We start from the raw sequence: 17,187 nt of genomic DNA, 5'->3' as shown, positions 1-17,187 counted from the left end.
TCCTGCTTGAAATGGCAGTTACTGAAAAGAATATATTATTCAAAAAAATCAAGTTTGGTTTATGTAAAAAAGAGGATGTTTCTAAACATACTTCATCTTCAAGATAATTAAAATAGCCCTCAACTAATTTCCACTCTTCGTAATCCTATTTCTAGTTCCTACAGTGCAAAGTCCAGGTAAATGTACCCATTATCATTAAATAATGTGGCAGAAACTAACATTCAGTCCTAGGAAACATAAACTTCCATATTTGTATCACTCATGTACCAATTTTTATATACTTTGGTGCCTTGTCCATCATGAGCCATCACTAAATACTTCTGATATGACTTATCTAAAAGTGAGTAAGAACAGTGAGTGAGGAGTAATAGGCTTGTCATGTTTGTGTGAATAAGATGAGAGCAGATGAGTTATTCTTGTTTGTCTCCTACTGAGATCTTACAATTAGGAAATACTGGAGGCTGGAAAATGAAGGTGCTCTATCTAACCTTTCACAAAGAAAATAGCATAACACTTGTTACTTGACTGTAACAGAAGTAAGGTTTCTGAGCTGTGCTTGTATTAGGGATGAAAAGTTAGACAAATCCATTTGCCTACCATAACATCTTGGGCTCTCATGGATTGCAAATGAGTGTATGCTCTCAAGATTGCCCTATGTGACATGATACCCAGTAGGGAGTTTGTTAAGAACAAGAAAAGCAATGAGTAATTCTAGTTTTTTGTTTTTTTAAATATGGAATTTATTACTCACTTTAAAAATAGTTAACTCTAGTTCTCCATTGGAATCTTCCTTCTGAGAGTTTTCCTCATTTAAACACTTTCTTGTTTAAAATTTAAAATCCCATTTTCTCCTTAAAAAATGATTCCTTACACTCTATTCAAAATTTAAAAAAAGGTCTGAAGCATGAGAAACTAAAAGGGAAAGAAATTGTGAGCGTTAGATGGAGAGAAAGAAAGAAAATGCTCTATTTACATATTCTTTTTATTTTTTTAATTTGTTTTTTAATTTTTAATTTTTTTATTGAGGTATAGTCAGTTATAATGTGTCAGTTTCTGGTGTACAGCACAATGTCCAAGTCATGCATATACATACATATAGTCATTATCATATTCTTTTGCATTAACGGTTATTACAAGATATTTGAATATAGCTCCCTGTGCTTTACAGAAGACATTTGTTTTTTAGTCTACTTTTATATGTAGTGGTTAACATTTGCAAATCTCAAACTCCCAGATTTATCCTTCACCCCTTTTCCCCAGTAACCATAAAATTGTTTACTATGTCTGTGAGACTGTTTCTGTTTATGAGGTCATTAGTGTCTCCTTTTTTTTTTTTTTTAATTCCACATATAAGTGATATCAGGTTGTATTTTTCTTTCTCTTTCTGGCTTACTTCACTTAGAATGACAATCTCCAGGTCCATCCATGTTGCTGCAAATGGCATTATTTTATTCTTTTTTATGGCTGAGTAGTATCCCATCATATAGATATGCCACAACTTCTTTTACATATTCTTTAAAAAATTTTTATTTTATTTTTGTTATTTACTTTTGGGAGGGAGATAATTAGGTTTATTTGTTCATCTATTTAATTTTAGAGGCAGTACTGGGGATTGAACCCAGGACATCATGCATGCTAAGCATGTGCTCTAGCACTTGAGCTATATCGTCCCTCCGTTATTTACATATTCTTCAGCCAGCTGTGCAGTCACTTACATGAAGGTTGCCAGATGACCTCCCTAGTCATAGCTACTTTGAAGTTGTACTTTTGTCAGCTTGAGCCAAGAGCCCAGCTCCAAACCCATGACTGCTATTGTAGTTACAATCGTAACTTTATATTAGTAATCCATTCCATTCTCCCTACCGGTAGGACCTTCAGAATGCCCTATGGTAACGGTCGAGGGGATTTTGAACATTTCCAGGGCTTAGAGGGCCTGGAAAAGGATGAGTTTCAAATACATTAACTCTGCATTTTCTCTCCACTCTAAAGCTGAATCCTCGCTCGCTGGCAGTAGATACCCATTAACAACTACCTTATTTTGAGGGAGCTCTTGAGCTGATCCATTTGCTACTCTCCTCTCAGAAACACACATATACAAATGAGAGGAGGGAGGTGCACCTCTTACTTTGTTACCTTTTCTGAACTTCTGTGTGTCTGGAGCTTTACTTGCCTTTTCTTGGACTTAGGGTTGTACACCAGGGTGTTGCTGGGGGACGCACATGGAAATGAATGGGACAAAGAAAAGTCCTGGGTCAGAGTCTTTCTGTGAAATGACTGGAAGAATGACAGGTGACAGTTCAAGGGAAATCTTCACTAGACGCCATTGGGAATGGCAGCCAGTGTAGCCCTTTGATGTTAGAGATGGGTGGTGCCCACCTCAATAAAGATGGGTGGCCTTCTGATGCTGGTACATTCTGTATATACACAAAGGGGAGATGCACATGTTATTTTAATAAACTTACTATAAAAGATACGTACTATGCAAATTTATAATTTAGTTTATTTTAGCAGTCCATGTGAGTTTATGTACAATTTAGGGTCCATTTTATTCTTAGAAGATATCCCAGACTAACAGGGGCAGAAATCACAGTGAATTTTTTGAAATCAGTCTCCTAAAATTTTATGAACTTAGACTTCAAATCAATTTAAATCAAAGGTCCTCTTTACAAACTTCTTGCACAAAATGTTTGGACCTCAGGGAGAGATGGAGGGGATGCAAACTACATACAATCATCCTTAACTAAACCCATAAATCTACATCAGGAGAACAACTTCTAGCTCCAGAGACCTGTTCCATAAAGCAGGAGGAAGAACTAAGTTATCTTTTCTAAAGCTTGGTTATTCCCTTAATGATTATAATCACATAGATCACAAGTCTGGAGGGCTTATTAAACACAGATTTCTGGGTTTCTGATTCCATAGATTTGGGGTCAGGCCCTAGAATTCACATTTCTAACAGGCTCTTAAGGGATACGGATGCTAGTGGTGCTGGCAGTATGCTGTAAAAATCACAGTTTAAAATGTCTTACTTAGAAAACTCTGATTTCTCATGGATGTCAAATGCATTAGGCTAACTCTCTAGGCTTAACTGACTTAACTGGCTTCAACTTTCCTCTCCAGTTACTTTACTCCTTCACTTTGCCAGACCTATTTTCTGATCCTCATATGCGGTGATCATCCTGTATCCCACCTTCTTCTCTACCCAGCTGTCTCTTTTCCACCCATCTGAAGACCCTCCTCTAAGTCTTGTCTCTGACAGAAAGCTGTACCCAACTAGAGGCCAGAAGAATCCTGATTTTCTCTATAAACTTCAAGCACTTATTATTTATACTTGTTATTGGCACTAAGCACTTGATACACACCCATGCTTCCTGTTTTTTCTCCTTCCTCTTACCCTTTGCTCCCATCCCATTGTCCCAAGGTCTTGCTCTAATGCTGCCTCCTACTTGAAGCCTTCCTGGCTTCCTCTCTCACCTCAGTTAGAAGGAATCTCTCTTCTGAACTCTCATGAACAGAAGACTTGATTTCCCTCTATCTTTTGATATTTCCTTTGTGACTTGTTTGTGTTATTTTCTTTATTTCTTCTAAGAGATTGTAAACTTATTGAAGATCTGGCTTAGTGTATCCAAATTTGAATCTCAAAGTGCTTTGTACATAGTATGGCTCAACAAATGCATTTGTATAACACCAAAAAAATATATAAGCAAGATGTAGGAGGCTTTTCCTAACACATTTCACCACTGCCTCACCAAGGCTCACTGCAAAGCTTGTTCCTGAAGCCATGCCCTCAGGATTCTCTACTAGATAGCCACTAATCTGCCAAAGATTCTGGGCAATGAATCATGGAAACTGTATGTGTTTATGGAAATTTTGTTTGCTTAATTGGGTGAAGATGCCAGTGTAAGCTAGGTAACAGACCCTATTCATTTCAAAATCTCAATGTAAAGGATGATAATACTGGGAACCTCCTACACTGCCAGTGGGGATGTAAATTGGTGCAGCCACTATGGAAACCAATATGGGAGGTTCCTTAAAAAACTGAAAAAGAGCTACTGCATGATCCAGCAATCCTACTCCTGGTTATATATATCTGGAAAAAACAAAAACTCTAATTCAAAAAGATACATGTACTCCAGTGTTCATAGTAGCACTATTTACAATAGCCAAGACATGGAAACAACCCAAGTCCCCATCAGCAGACTATTGGCTTAAGAAGATGTGGTAAATATGTGTACAATGGAATATTACTCAGCCATAAAAAGAACGAAATATTGCCATTTGCAGCAACATGGATGGATCTAGAGAATATTATACTTCATGAAGTAAGTGAGACAGAGAAAGACAAATACTATATGATATCACTTATATGTAGAACCTAAAAGTAATACAACTGAATCTAGATACAAAAGGGAAACAGACTCAAAGACATAGAAAACAAATCAACTTATGGTTTCCAAAGGGGAAGGGGGGGAGGGAGGGAGGGATGGGAAAAAAAAATGACAGTACTGGATGCCTGAATTCTCTACCTGGTGAGTTGATGCCATTAATTCCTCACTCAACCTCTTCTGTTATGACCCAGGCCCTTGGGGAAATCCTACTGGGGCTAGATGAGCTGATTTCCAATTTTGCTGCGTCTTATCTAAGTCTCAGAGGAGCTAAGTAGCATGGACTTTCAGAATTCAAAGGTTTGGCACCAGTTCTCACCTTCACTCCATTTAGCCCAATTAGTAGGGTCTTTGGAGATCAGGTCAAGCAGTCCCCCATTGTCCCACTTATCTTGTCTCCTCCCTGAGAGAAGAGTTGGAGGACATGCCCAGCTGTGAAGTTGATGATTTATACTTCTTTTTACTTAATTGTTTGCACATAATGAGGACTCATATCTTTGATATTTGCGTGGTAATTTGAATATTTGCTTAGTAATTCCCTTACCTTCTCCTTTATCTCCACACACACCCACTTGCTTTCCTAACAAACATACTTAAATTTGTGATGAAGACTTAAAGTCCAATTTGCCATAAAGCATTCTGTAAATTAACATATGAGTTTAAATTCTAAATTTTGTAATATTTTGGAAGAAACATGTGTGCCACACCCCATTACTGGCAGTGAATGAGATTCCCCTAACATCTTTCATTAACTGTCCCACCTATTTCTCGGGTTTCCGTGTTTCCTTACACCTGAGACTACAATGGTTTGGTTTTGAATGCTGGCAAAAATCTATTAAGATTATTCACACCTTTAGTATGTCTCTGAGGCTCAAAGCTTTATCATTTGATGAAGAATTTGTCCATCGCTTTATAACTCAAGGGTCTCTGATTTGTTCCTAATATTTAGGATCGCTAAATTAAAAGTGAAAGAGTCCTTGTATTCATCATAACTCCTTCGACTGCATGAAATAGAAATTTTAATTCAAATTATATAAGCAAAAATACGATTTATTGATTTATGAAATGAAAAGCAGTTTCAGGCACAGCTGGATCTAGGGGCTCAGACACTTTCATCAGTTTTCACTTTCTTTTCATTTCTCAGCTCTTTTTTCATTGTGTTAGCTGCATTCTCAGGGAGGCAGGTTCTCTCTTCTCGGTAGCAAGGCAGCCACTGGCGATTCTAGGCTCATACTCTGCTTTCACTAATCTTCACTCAAAAAAATGGCTCCCATGTCCTCCCAGCCCAGTCCCATAAAGTACCCTGCTTGTATCTCACAGGCTCTGACTGGATCACTTTTCTATTCCAACATAAATCTCTGTGTCCATGGAGAAGTTACTCATAGGCAGTGGGCTGAGCCAGGTCTGCATCAATTGATAGGTGTGCAGAAGGATTCCCCACGGGTAGTCAGGGTGCTTGGACTGGAAGAAAGCAAAAGGGGACAGGGAAGGCAAAACCCACAAGCCTTCTTTATGCTCCACCTTTGGAAGAGATGATGACACTGGTCAAAAAGGAGACGGAAGCAATAACTGCGGGAGTAGCGATGCACTTTTTGCTGGAAGCTGTGAAAACAAACATGTAAGAAAGTTAGCAATGTTTTTGGTAGCAGAGTTATTTATTTTAAAACACCTTATTTCTCCTTTGATTCACTTTTTTTTTTGGATCTTTTCTTTTTTTTTAATGGAGGTACAGGGGATTGAACCCAGGACCTTGTGCATGCTAAGCATGCACACTACCACTGAGCTATACCCTCCCCCAGATTCACTTTTGTAACTTAGAAAATTCCTAATAAAAATATCTGAAGCTAGCTGCTTTCCAAAAAAAGTCTTCTCTTAGATTTTTTTTCTAACTCACAGAACTCAGCTTGCTTATTTTGCAGTCGATGAAGCCAGCACCGAGAGGTTAAGGGGTTTACCTCAGGTCGCCCAGCAGAGCTCCTGATTTTGTCTTTATTTTCGTCAGCAGCAGAATTGTTCCCATTACCGTTACCCTCACCTTAATTATAATCATCTTATCACCATTATGAGAACTAACATTGATCAAAAGTTTATTCTCTGCTAAGATCTGTTTTAAGCACTTGCTATAAATTAACTCATTTAATCCACGTAACAAAACTAAACTTTGAAGTATTCTCATTAGCCTCACTTTTTACTTAATAAAACTGTGACACAGAGATGTGGAGAAACTTGTCAAACATCACACACCTGGTATGTAGTGTAGGCAGTGATCAAACTTAGGCAGTCTGGTTCAACTCTATATTTTTAACCACTGTATTGTCTCTCCATATATTGCATGTCCTTTCATCAATTTTTTTTTATTACAAAGTGGGCAAAAAGTATTCACCCCTGCTTGGGATGTGTGTGTGTGTGTGTGTATGTGTGTGTGTGTATGTGTGTACTGCTTACATGTATGCACTTTTCATGGGGAAAAGTTAGCAGCTAATTAGGTGTGGCTGATGGAAGCAAAACTAGAATACAAAAAGTTATTGTTAGATGTAACTACTAATTGGGAATACAATGGGATGAGATTTTGGAATGAGATGCAAGATGGGAACCTTTTTAAAAATGCTCTAAAGACTGGAATCTCCTTTTCAACCAGCCTTTACTGATTATTTAGCATAGAAAAGACATTTGGGGTAGGAAGACATTCAACTCTGTGATTGCCTCAATATTGGAACATATTGTTTGATAGGATCATCAGATGATGGAGAAATATTTTTCCCATTACTTTCACATAATGTATAAAATCCCTTGAGTTTCCTGAAATTTCTATTTGAAATTCTATATGTACTAACAGTAATTTTCAAAACCTCAGTTTTCTTAGGTAAGAAAAATTAATATTGCATACATATTTCCAAGCTTTTGTCAAAGTTTGTTTTAAAATTGTATTATCTAAATTCTTACAGGGACCTGGGGACCATTAACACCACTTTAGGAAGTCACTCATTGGAATGATTATTAAGTGTTTTTTGTTTTATTTTCTCTTCACTGAGGCTAGAGATCACAAAAACCTCTAGCCCCTTACTTTTTCATAGGGTAAGATTCTACTGAGGAGTTATCAGAAAATATTGATTAACATGGAAACAGTATAATAGAGAAAGATGATGGTTTTGGGGGATGATTGGCTTTGGTGTTGAAGCTCTACCCTAGATGTTTGACTTAGATCATGTCAGTTACCTTCATTGGGCCTCAGTTTTCTCACCTGAAAAATGAGAGCATCTCCAGGTTTTTGGAAATGCCATAATCACCGCTACCACTTTGCTTCATTGTGATTGTGCTAATGTTCAAATAAGAGACAAACACAGAGACGTTGCTATGTTATAATCATACTCATCCTTCAAAACTACCTCTGAAGCCCTCTCCATAAAACTAGAATATTAAAAATAGCTTACTTTAATTTTATTTTCTTAGATTAAAGTAATTTTTTCTTTCCTCTCTTGTTTTTCTCCACCTCTCTTACGGTCATTATCATTTCTACTTCATATTAGTATTTTTTTACACAGGCAGTATATTTAGGAGAATAAGTGAAAAGTACCTGTGAATTAAATTAACTGCAGTCTCTCATTTGAAGACAACCCACATTAATTTTACTTTTGTTGTTTGTCTTTACTTTTCTTCTAGACTAGTCCATGCTTTTTACTCCCTCTGTCCCCTAGTACAGTACTTTTCAAATTGGAAGTTGTGATCCATTAATGGTTTGTGACATCAGTTTAGTAGGTCATAGCCATCACTCTTTAATAATGTAATAATGGGTTAAAATATAAAACACTAGCATTACAATGCATGTGAAAAGATCAACTATTGTCTTGTTGTATATGCATCTGTGTATGTGTATGTGTATTTATGTGAATGCAAAGTGTGTTTATAATGTAAATAGTCAGAGTCACAGAAGATTGAAACAGATTGTAGGTTCTCAGTAACATTTTTGAAGGGAAAAATAAATCTCCTGAAAGCAACCTATAGAGAAAATTGTCCTGGACTTGTACAGTGGGGTCAACAGCCCAATATACAGGTTGCTTGTACGAATTAAAAGCTAATGGGTGTGACAGTCTTGTGAGCTAAACTGCTAAACAAATACCATTTGATTGGTGTGTTAAAACCTAAATTTCATCACGTCTGCCTTAGGTACACAGTCTGGGAAGAAATGCATAATTATTATGTCTTTTATCTCATGAAATCTGAATCTGTGAATTATATCAGACTGTTCAGAAAGAAATATTCAATCTCTTGAAAAAAAGCAGAAAAAGGAAAAACTGACATGCTTTATATCTAGTTAATCTATTATTTGGTGGCAAATGCAATCTAGAGCCTTGCTCTGTCAAAATTCTGAGTGATGAGTGTTATCTTTTAGAATGTTATCTAGAAAAAAGTTGGCCCTAAAAGAATGATGTTATCTCTTCCGTCTTTTCCTTTTATAGTCAGTTTTACTGAAGCAGACATTTGTGCCATTTAACTATTATCCCACTTCCATGTGCAAAGTACTTTCCCAGAGTTTTTCAGTTGTGTTTGAGAGGGTGGATACCAAGTGCCAGCACAACATCTCTTCTAGGAAAGTGTTGCCCTTGTGTTAGACATGAGGAAAGAGAGTTGTCATTTGCACAAGGCCACAGAGCTATGGACGCGCCCAGCCCTCACTGGCCCCACCGTCCCTGCTCTTCCCATCATGCCATGTGGTCTCCCAGGTTTATCCGATTACCCATTCTTTTGTCCATTTGTCTGAGACAGACACTCTACCTCAAGGTGAGTGTGATGCCACCAATGGAGAAAACTGCTCTGAGATAACTGAAGCCCAGAGTAAAAGAAGACAGGAAACGATAAGTTAATAAAACAGGTAACTATAATGGTAGCAATGATAGCAGCTGAAGAGTTTTGGATACTTATTTAACATGTGTCACATCCAATTCTAAGAGCTTTTTACTCTTACTTCATGTTATCCTCACCAGAATCTTATAAAGGTAGGTTTTACTTTTTTAAAAAAAATTATTCCTATTCTACATATAAAGAAACTGAGGCACAGAGAGACGAAGCCGTTTGTCCGTATTCTCACTGCTAGTAACTGGCAAGATTAACGTGTAAAACCAGGCTCACTACAAACAATTGACTATATTTTTTCTGGAAACATGCTTAAGAATTTTGATTATGTGAAACATTTTGACAAATAAACCCCTCTTCTTTGTGAATCCAGTGACACAGAACAGAGCATGTATTTGTGTGTTTACAGATTTTTGGCACAGATTATTTTGCTGAAAAAAGCAACATTTAAGGACCGATAACTCACATAACATATTTTGAGTCTTCCAGTGGGCGTGAAAACATCTGTTTCTGTGGTAACAAGTACAGGTCATGGGAGGGGTGAGAGAAGAATTAGAAGAAAATTTCTTTTGCACATTCACTCCCTTAAATGTATTATGCTACCAGTTTGACCCCTTGACTCTCTGAAGGCGACACATTCCTGAGAATTCTTTGAACTTGAGAACTGCAGTTACAAGTTATTGGAAGCAATTTTGAAATACACTGAAGGACTGGGGAAGCTCTGCTCTCTAATTGCTGCCTTTTTATCGGGAGAATGCAGGGCCCTGGCTGACCAGTTTTAAAGTTCTTCCTGTTGTTTTTCACATACTGCGTCTGTCAGATTAAGAGGGAACCAGAGAGGAAACATAAATCACTGCCTCACGGGGATTCGGGGGGACGTAGAATCGCTTGTGGCTCCTGCTTGTGAAAACATCGAAAGGAGAGGATTCCAGTTTCATGAGAAATCAGATATCCGTTCTGCTTCATTTATTCATTCACTCATTCACACCCTCTGTGAAGCCCCGAGGCTGCGGTTAGTGGTGTAGTCCAGGTGGTGGGGTGGGAAGAGTGAAGTGGGCCATAGCAGCCGTCTAGAAAAGCAGGTCTGGGAGACAACTAATCTTACTCCCTCCCAGTGAAGGACTCCCAGTTAAGAAAAACCCACCACCTCCCCGCTCCCATTGTTCATGTATGGGTCGACCAATCTAATGCTGCTCCAGGATGTTGGAATAAGTACAATGTTACTTACTAGTTAATAGAAATGACTCAAGAAAGATTTTGGAAAGAGCTTACCTACTGAGAAAAATGAAACACTGCACTGAATAGCTGAAAGCATTCTGAAGTCAATCAAACTTTTTCTTTTTTTTTTGTAACCGGTAGAGATAGGTGAATATTGGTCCATTCCTAGACTGTATAGTCTTTTTGTCCTCAGCTGAAGTGTCTGTGCCAACAACTAGCCAATGGCAGACTTGAGGCTTCCCTCAGTTGGCTTCCCTATGAGGCTGGGGGAGGGATGGTGGAACCAGAGGATGGAGCAGCTTCCCTGCAACTTTCAGCAGTCATCACTGCAGGCTCAGTTTACTCTCCATCATTCACTCTCCTGATAGCTTTATAGCTGTGCTGGCTAGAAGGACACCCCAGTTCCAGCTCTTGGCCTATCATACAATGCCTCTGACCAAAATATTACCCTCCAAGACCAGTGGTACTTTTATTCTGCATTTATAATCTCTTTTCCCGAAACTGCCCAGTGATGAATTTCTAGGAAAAATTGAGATATGGTAACTCACATCTCAAGTGACCACACTCTAGATCATTTACACTGTGGTGACAGCTCCTTACTCTTGACTAGGGGCTGAATCTTCTAGAATATTTTCCCTTCATAGCAAATATTAGAACTCTTTTTAGTCAATTGAGTTATGTTGTCATCAGACCCAAGGCCCAGATCTTTTAGAGGCATTTATTCATTCACTCATTCAATCAGTGTAGATTGAATGCCCCCTGTGTGCCAGGGGACTAAAGTTAATAATAGTCAAAACTTATTTACCATTTATTATATGCTAGGGAGTGTAGAAATAATTTAGTATTTTATTTTACCTAACCTTCACAAGAGCCCTACGGGGCTCTTATCATTTTGCTCATTACGAGGGTGAAAGTTAAGAGTTTAAGCAGTCTGACTGAGAACACAGCTAAAAAGTGGTACACGTTGCATATGAATCTAGACAGGGTGGGTCTGGGGTCAGACTGCCTGGATTCCATGCCAGGCTCTTAAACAAGATGTAGCCAAGCCCCTGCCCACCAAGAGCTTACAGAGCGAAAGACTATTGAGTGCCTTAGGTTTGATTTCTGATTTCAAATATCCCAAGACCAACCAAATTTCCATAATCTAGTAATACTCATGGCTATCACAGATAAGCCCTAACTCAAAACCAAGTTAAAGCTGTGTTTGAGTAGTTTCACCACAGGAGAGCAAAGGTCACTAATTTGGGGAGGGAGAAGGGTCTTGAAGAAAGAGAGTCCCTGTGTTTCTTTGGGACTTGCAGAGTGCTAGAGCGTGGAAAATGGTTTCTGTTATATATTCCTCTCCCGTCTCCTCCTCCTTGACATAAATAGTCAATGATTTTTTCTCTAGTGTATTTTACTGTGCTCATTAACCTAGGATAAATATTACCCAACTCAGATCCATCATGAGAATGAAGCAACGGTGTCCTCGGCAGATGCGGTTCCAAAGAATCCTGGAATCTGAGTGTGGAGTGTGCATATTATCATTATTATCAAAAGCTCACTGTTTTGTTCACATTTTACTCTAGTTTTCATTCTTCTCTATAAACACTGATCTTTGGGGTCTGAAGAGATACACACATTTCATTCATAATTGCTGCCTGCCCCTCTGTCAAGGGGAGGAGAGAGGAGATAAAAGTACGGGTCACCTCTCCCTGAGTCTGTGTTTACTGATAGGCCAGGGTGAGCAGGACTTAAACTGCAGGGTGGATGCCAGTTTGAGGACCTTTGCAACGCTTTAGCCCTGACGTGTTGAGAAATGATGACAGCCTGAATGATTAACACTGGTAATGAAGATGGAGTAGAGAAAGATCCACGGATGTTTCAAAGTTAGACTCTTGAGCTGGATTGCAGTCAACTGTCAGTGTGAACTAATGCACATGTGGATAAGGAAGGTCTTCTTCCTTCTGCTTCTGAATCAAACAAGGCGCAGCAGTTACTACAGCATTTGGACAGCATTTGCTCTGTCAAGTGACTGGCTGGCAACATGTAAGGCTAAAATGGGATCAGTTATGTGTTTTTCTTAAAAGGAGTTTAGCATTTTTTTTTGTATTGTGATATCTCTAATTTCTCCTGCTTCAGTTCATTTTCCACAGTAGCAAGAGCCCTTGCTAAATGCTGATCTGACTGATGCTCTACCTTACAAACTAAGGATTTCTTACTACTTACAGCATGAAGCTCGAAAATCCTCAGTATGGAATACAAGAATTTTTACAGCCTGGCCCCATCAGAACTCTCCAGCCCCAGTCAGTCTCCTCTCCCTCTCTACTCCTAGTCTCTCCCTGTCCTATACATCCTACCCTCCAGTCATCCAGAATTTCGGAGTTTCCCTGAAAACACCAGGCTATTTGAAATCTCTGATTCAGCATGTGCTTTTTCTGCTTGAAATGACTTTTTCTCTCTTCTTTCACTGCGAACTCTCATTCCTACTTCCAGTCCCATGTGGTCCCCTATTGGGAAGCCTTCTCCCTTCCCCCAGAGAGGATGAGTGGCTAGCTTCCTGCCCTGGGCCACCACAACTGCTGCTTAAACATCTGGCGTATTACTTAGTACTTTTGGATGTAGACATTAGTTTGTATTTCCACTTCTCATGAGACTAAAAATCATCCTAGAATAGTGATTTTGCTTTATTCTGTGTCGCCTGGGCCCTTACATCCCATTTTCCAGAACATAGAAAAAAGGGTTAATAGGTAGGCGTGAATGAGTAAATCACATCTCCTGCTTTGCTTTTAGCACTCCTTGCTCATGAAATGACCATGACAGAAAAAGGATTTGAGGGAGAAGGTTAAATGCTATGTTTTATTCCCTATCTTCTCCAGTAGAGATACCGTATTTGTCTAGAATGCCCCATAGATGAGTGCCAGTGCAGAGACACGTTTTCCTGGAGGCAGGTGAGGAGAAAGAAGAGAGGGGAATTCAAGAAATAAGGCGGGTGTTCTCTATTCTGCCAGTTCCACCATTACTGAAGGCTAATATCCATGTTTTTGGCCTTCCCCCCAGCCAGTCCACTCAGAAAAATAACTTTTATAAAAGAATAGCGGTCTGTGACCCTGGTAACAGTGGATTCAATTTGGGTTAATAATAATACCTTTCAGCAGCTGGCAGTTATACGTGCTCAGGTTCCCAGTTGACTGCAGTTGCAACCAGTTTCCTCTTGGGTGGTAGCTTGTATTTATAACTTTAAACAACTCATAGGGAGGGATCAGGACCTCCTTCTTGAGAGAGACATCTTGTACAGGTGCACCCAGGCAGGTTAATATGGTAAATAACGTTTGGTTCCCAGACTTCCGTGCCTCTTCTCTTAGGAGGGAGGTGGAGAGGAACTGGCCAAATCGAATGGTGGCACCTCTGTGGGCTTCTAAGTAGACATCCTTCATCTCGTGATGCACCTCATAACACAGGGGGTCATTCCTCCTAACAGTCTCGTTCCTCAGCAGCTGGATTGCCAAGGTCAGGTAGTAGTGTAGATATTTGAAATGGAATGAGTGTTCATATTGCTGGGGAGACCCAGCAGCACTGGCCATGGCGCTAGCGAAGTCTGAGCGAACGGTGTTGTTGGATGAATAAACCAAGATGGCCAAGGCATGTGCAGTAGTCATGTTCTTGGGGAGAGCTTTTGCTTGGTTCAACCAGGTTACATGGGTGAACTGCCAGACCTTGCGGTAATCCCGACGGGCTTCTAGTTCTTTTGTGAAATAATCCCCTTGAATCAGCTCGTCCATGACCTGTTGCTTGCAGCCTTGGTACTGATCATCAAAGGAATTTGGTGCCAAGTCAAAGTCTATTTTAACTGCAACCTATAAGGAAGGAAGAATCTTGATTTTAGTTTTTCAAATCAGATGGTGAATCTTGTTGACCTGAAATAAATAGACTGCCAGGTATTTCTCTGGCCAAGATGGGTTTATTTGGGATCAGCAGAGAATTGCATTTCAGGGTCTGTAACCATGGTGTGCCATGTACAAGTCCCTGTAGGACAAGTGAAGAGGAACACTTTCATAGGAAAAGGAAGATTGTGGGGAGGCGGTTTAGTAAACAAAGAGTCCATGTCTTTCCTTGACGGAGCCCTTGCCAGGAAAGAAGTCTTTCTTCTTCCTGTTGGACTCCACTATATCTCAGGGTGTGAGAGCTCCCCATTCTGGTCTCCTGACTCTATTGAGGTTTCTGTTTTATAACTTTGTATAGTGTGATAGCAGATTTGCTATACTCTAAGACCAAGTTGTCTACTCAAAATCAGTATTTGCTGAAGCACGTTTCACTCTTGATCATTACACTGCTCCAGTCCATCCTGTGTCAGTGACCCACACTAGAGATTGAATTTTGTTTGACAAATATCACTGAAAGCACAAAAAAACCTTCATTTCAAAACCTCAAAAAATCCAGGGAGGAAGTGACCTTTTTTTATATCACTGAGAACAGTCTTTTTGCATATTGAGCATTTAAGGAAAAAACAAACAATGTTAAAGTTTAATTATACTTTCTGTTTCTTCTCCTGACCCCTTCACAATCTGTCATGAATATTTTAAGGCAGATCTCTTTTATGACTACCTAAAACCTGTATGAAATCTTTGGAATTTATTTAAGAAAAGATTTAAGTGATGAGTAATGTTCAGTTCTCCAAGGGGACCCCTAGTTAATGACAGCCTTCTCTCCACGTAGGACCTGAAAAAAATGAGAAAAAAAAGGCTAAAGTATAATTTTTACTACTAAGTGAGCCATGTTGGAGCACACACCTTTAGGTCTGATGACTGGTGGGCTTGTTAAGTGTAAACCTCAGAATGAGGCTGACTCGCCCACCCAGCCGTGGGCAGTATTGGACTGCAGTCTGTTCAGGTTAGATTCTTATCATGGAGGAATACAGAACTCACACTTTTGCCATCAGGCTGACTCCCAGGAGGAAGAAGAGCAGAGTCAAACTCAGCATATCCATTTATCCTTTCTGACTTTACTGATCAAGTGAATTCGCCCACCTCCAGGGGAGCGGCATGAGGGAAGGGTTGGACAGTGGTCAGGAGTCTTCCTGGGAAAGTCCTTCCTCTTAGGAACCCGGAGTGGAAATCGAAAGTGGGGAAAAGACATTTTCTCATGGGTAGCCAATTGAATGTTACTTATTGATTTGTGTCATGTTCAGTTGAAGTTAGAGATTTGAATACAGGTCCGTTAAGTATCATCAGTCTGTAATTTAGAGCCATATTTTCAGTTATCTAAATTCCAAGATGTTTCCGTTTTGGCAAAGAAAGGATGCTTTTCTAATAACCAGTACTTATTAAAGAACATGTTAAGAGATCAGAATCCAGCCAGTTAATGTCAAGAATGTAGCAGCTGGAATTCAGAAATGCACCTTTTGGTATTTTTACTGCGTCATTTATGATGAGACTTCATCTAGTCGCGAGTAAACTGGAACAAAATTTTAGGACTGCTTAAATGATTTTAACTGCTAACTTTGCAGCCTGTTTGCAAATAGTTCTACAGAATCTATTTAAACCAAAACAAAATAAAAAAAAATGCTCTGTCAAATTTCACAAACTCTCAAACTTTAATATATTACTAGATTTCAAATGTGTATTCTATCTGTTAACATGAGTTATTTTTCATTACATAAAACTTTATAAGGCTTCTTTTGAGTTAATCCATATGATACAGTCTAAAGCCAAATCGACTTGATTTATTTTGCATTATTTGTCTGACAGAATCAGGGTTTTACTTAAATTTTATGGAGACTCAAGCCTCTAGCTTCCATAATGCCAAATTTAGAAACTGTAAGGAACACCACAGTTTGTTTTTGACCCTCTTTGCTAGCATGACTTGTGAAAATGTCTAAATGAAATGCTATCCCAAGGAACTCAAGGTCATTCAAAAGTTGTCACCAGGAGAATGCTCTGTTGGGAACTGATGGTAGAGAGACCGCCTCCCCCGTGGCCTCCCACCTCAGAGCTCACCGTGGGCCTCTGCAGGGTGGAGAGCAGCAGCACGAGAGGAAGCTGCCCTCTCAAGGGCCAGATTCTCACCGCCAGGGCTGCAGTCGCTGGGAGAGGAGTCCGCGGGCGTCTGTGGGTCCGTGGACAGCATTTGTCTGTGTCAGAAGCCCTTCTTTGCCCTTGCAGCTTCATCCTGAAATGAGTTCTCAGAGCGTTCCTCTGGAGTTTTCTTTGGCTAAGTCCCAGCAAGAACCTTCCTTGTCTACGTCTGTGTTGAGACTTCTGTGGACCAGAGTGACCAGCAGTTTTTCCCAGAGAAGGAATCAACCCCAACTCACTTGCAAAGCTGAAATCTCTGTCAGATACCCAGACTTGTGCACCAAATAAGGGCTTCTAAAGTAAACTCAAGTTCGTTTCCAATGGAAAAAAAATCCTAATGTAGCCTGTATGCAGGGGAATTCCAAAGGCCTGTTAAGGGTCAGGCTCACCAGCTCAGCCTTAACTTTCTTAGGAAAGCAGAACAAGGCACACACTGTACAGTGCTTGGCGCCAAGTGGGGTTATCTCGTGCTGCAGCCGTCCATCCTGAGTGACGTGATTGGCTGGTGCAGGTCCCTGGGAAGATGCCACCTTAAGGTGGGCCTGTGTTGGGCTCATCTGGTGCTGCTGAAAGGCCCTGCCCAGGAGGGGCTGTCACGAAGCAGAACAGTAGGGTTACTGTCAGAAAGAAGGCTCTCTTTGCTGCTTTCCCACCATACCTTTGATATTGTCCACTCCAGA

The 17,187-nt window shown here is 39.8% G+C and overlaps 1 protein-coding gene across 1 annotated transcript; it reads right to left on the bottom strand.

Moving 5' to 3' along the window:
- Positions 1 to 4,512: 4,512 nt before the first annotated feature.
- ART4 (ADP-ribosyltransferase 4 (inactive) (Dombrock blood group)) lies at positions 4,513 to 16,771 on the bottom strand. The gene is made up of 3 exons (XM_006200007.4): positions 16,430 to 16,771; positions 13,582 to 14,290; positions 4,513 to 5,987 (listed from the first exon to the last, which is right to left on the bottom strand). Exons 1-3 carry the CDS (start codon positions 16,598 to 16,600, stop codon positions 5,896 to 5,898), a joined length of 972 nt encoding a protein of 323 aa, XP_006200069.2. The 5' UTR covers positions 16,601 to 16,771; the 3' UTR covers positions 4,513 to 5,895.
- Positions 16,772 to 17,187: the final 416 nt, after the last annotated feature.

This window comes from Vicugna pacos, chromosome 34 (assembly GCF_048564905.1).
Source record: "Vicugna pacos chromosome 34, VicPac4, whole genome shotgun sequence".
Lineage (NCBI taxonomy): Eukaryota > Metazoa > Chordata > Mammalia > Artiodactyla > Camelidae > Vicugna > Vicugna pacos.
Note: the sequence above shows the minus strand (reverse complement) of the source record. Positions and strands in the feature narration are given on the sequence as shown.

What these genes read in the sequence shown, in the direction of transcription:
- ART4 (XM_006200007.4), bottom strand. Translation starts at nt 16,600, where the DNA reads ATGAAGCTGCAAGGGCAAAGAAGGGCTTCTGACACAGACAAATGCTGT. An exon ending in CCACCCTGCAGAGGCCCACG is followed by an intron (nt 14,291 to 16,429) that starts GTGAGCTCTGAG and finishes CCTTCCTTATAG; the next exon opens with GTTGCAGTTAAAATAGACTT. An exon ending in TAACTGCCAGCTGCTGAAAG is followed by an intron (nt 5,988 to 13,581) that starts GTATTATTATTA and finishes TTGTTTTCACAG; the next exon opens with CTTCCAGCAAAAAGTGCATC.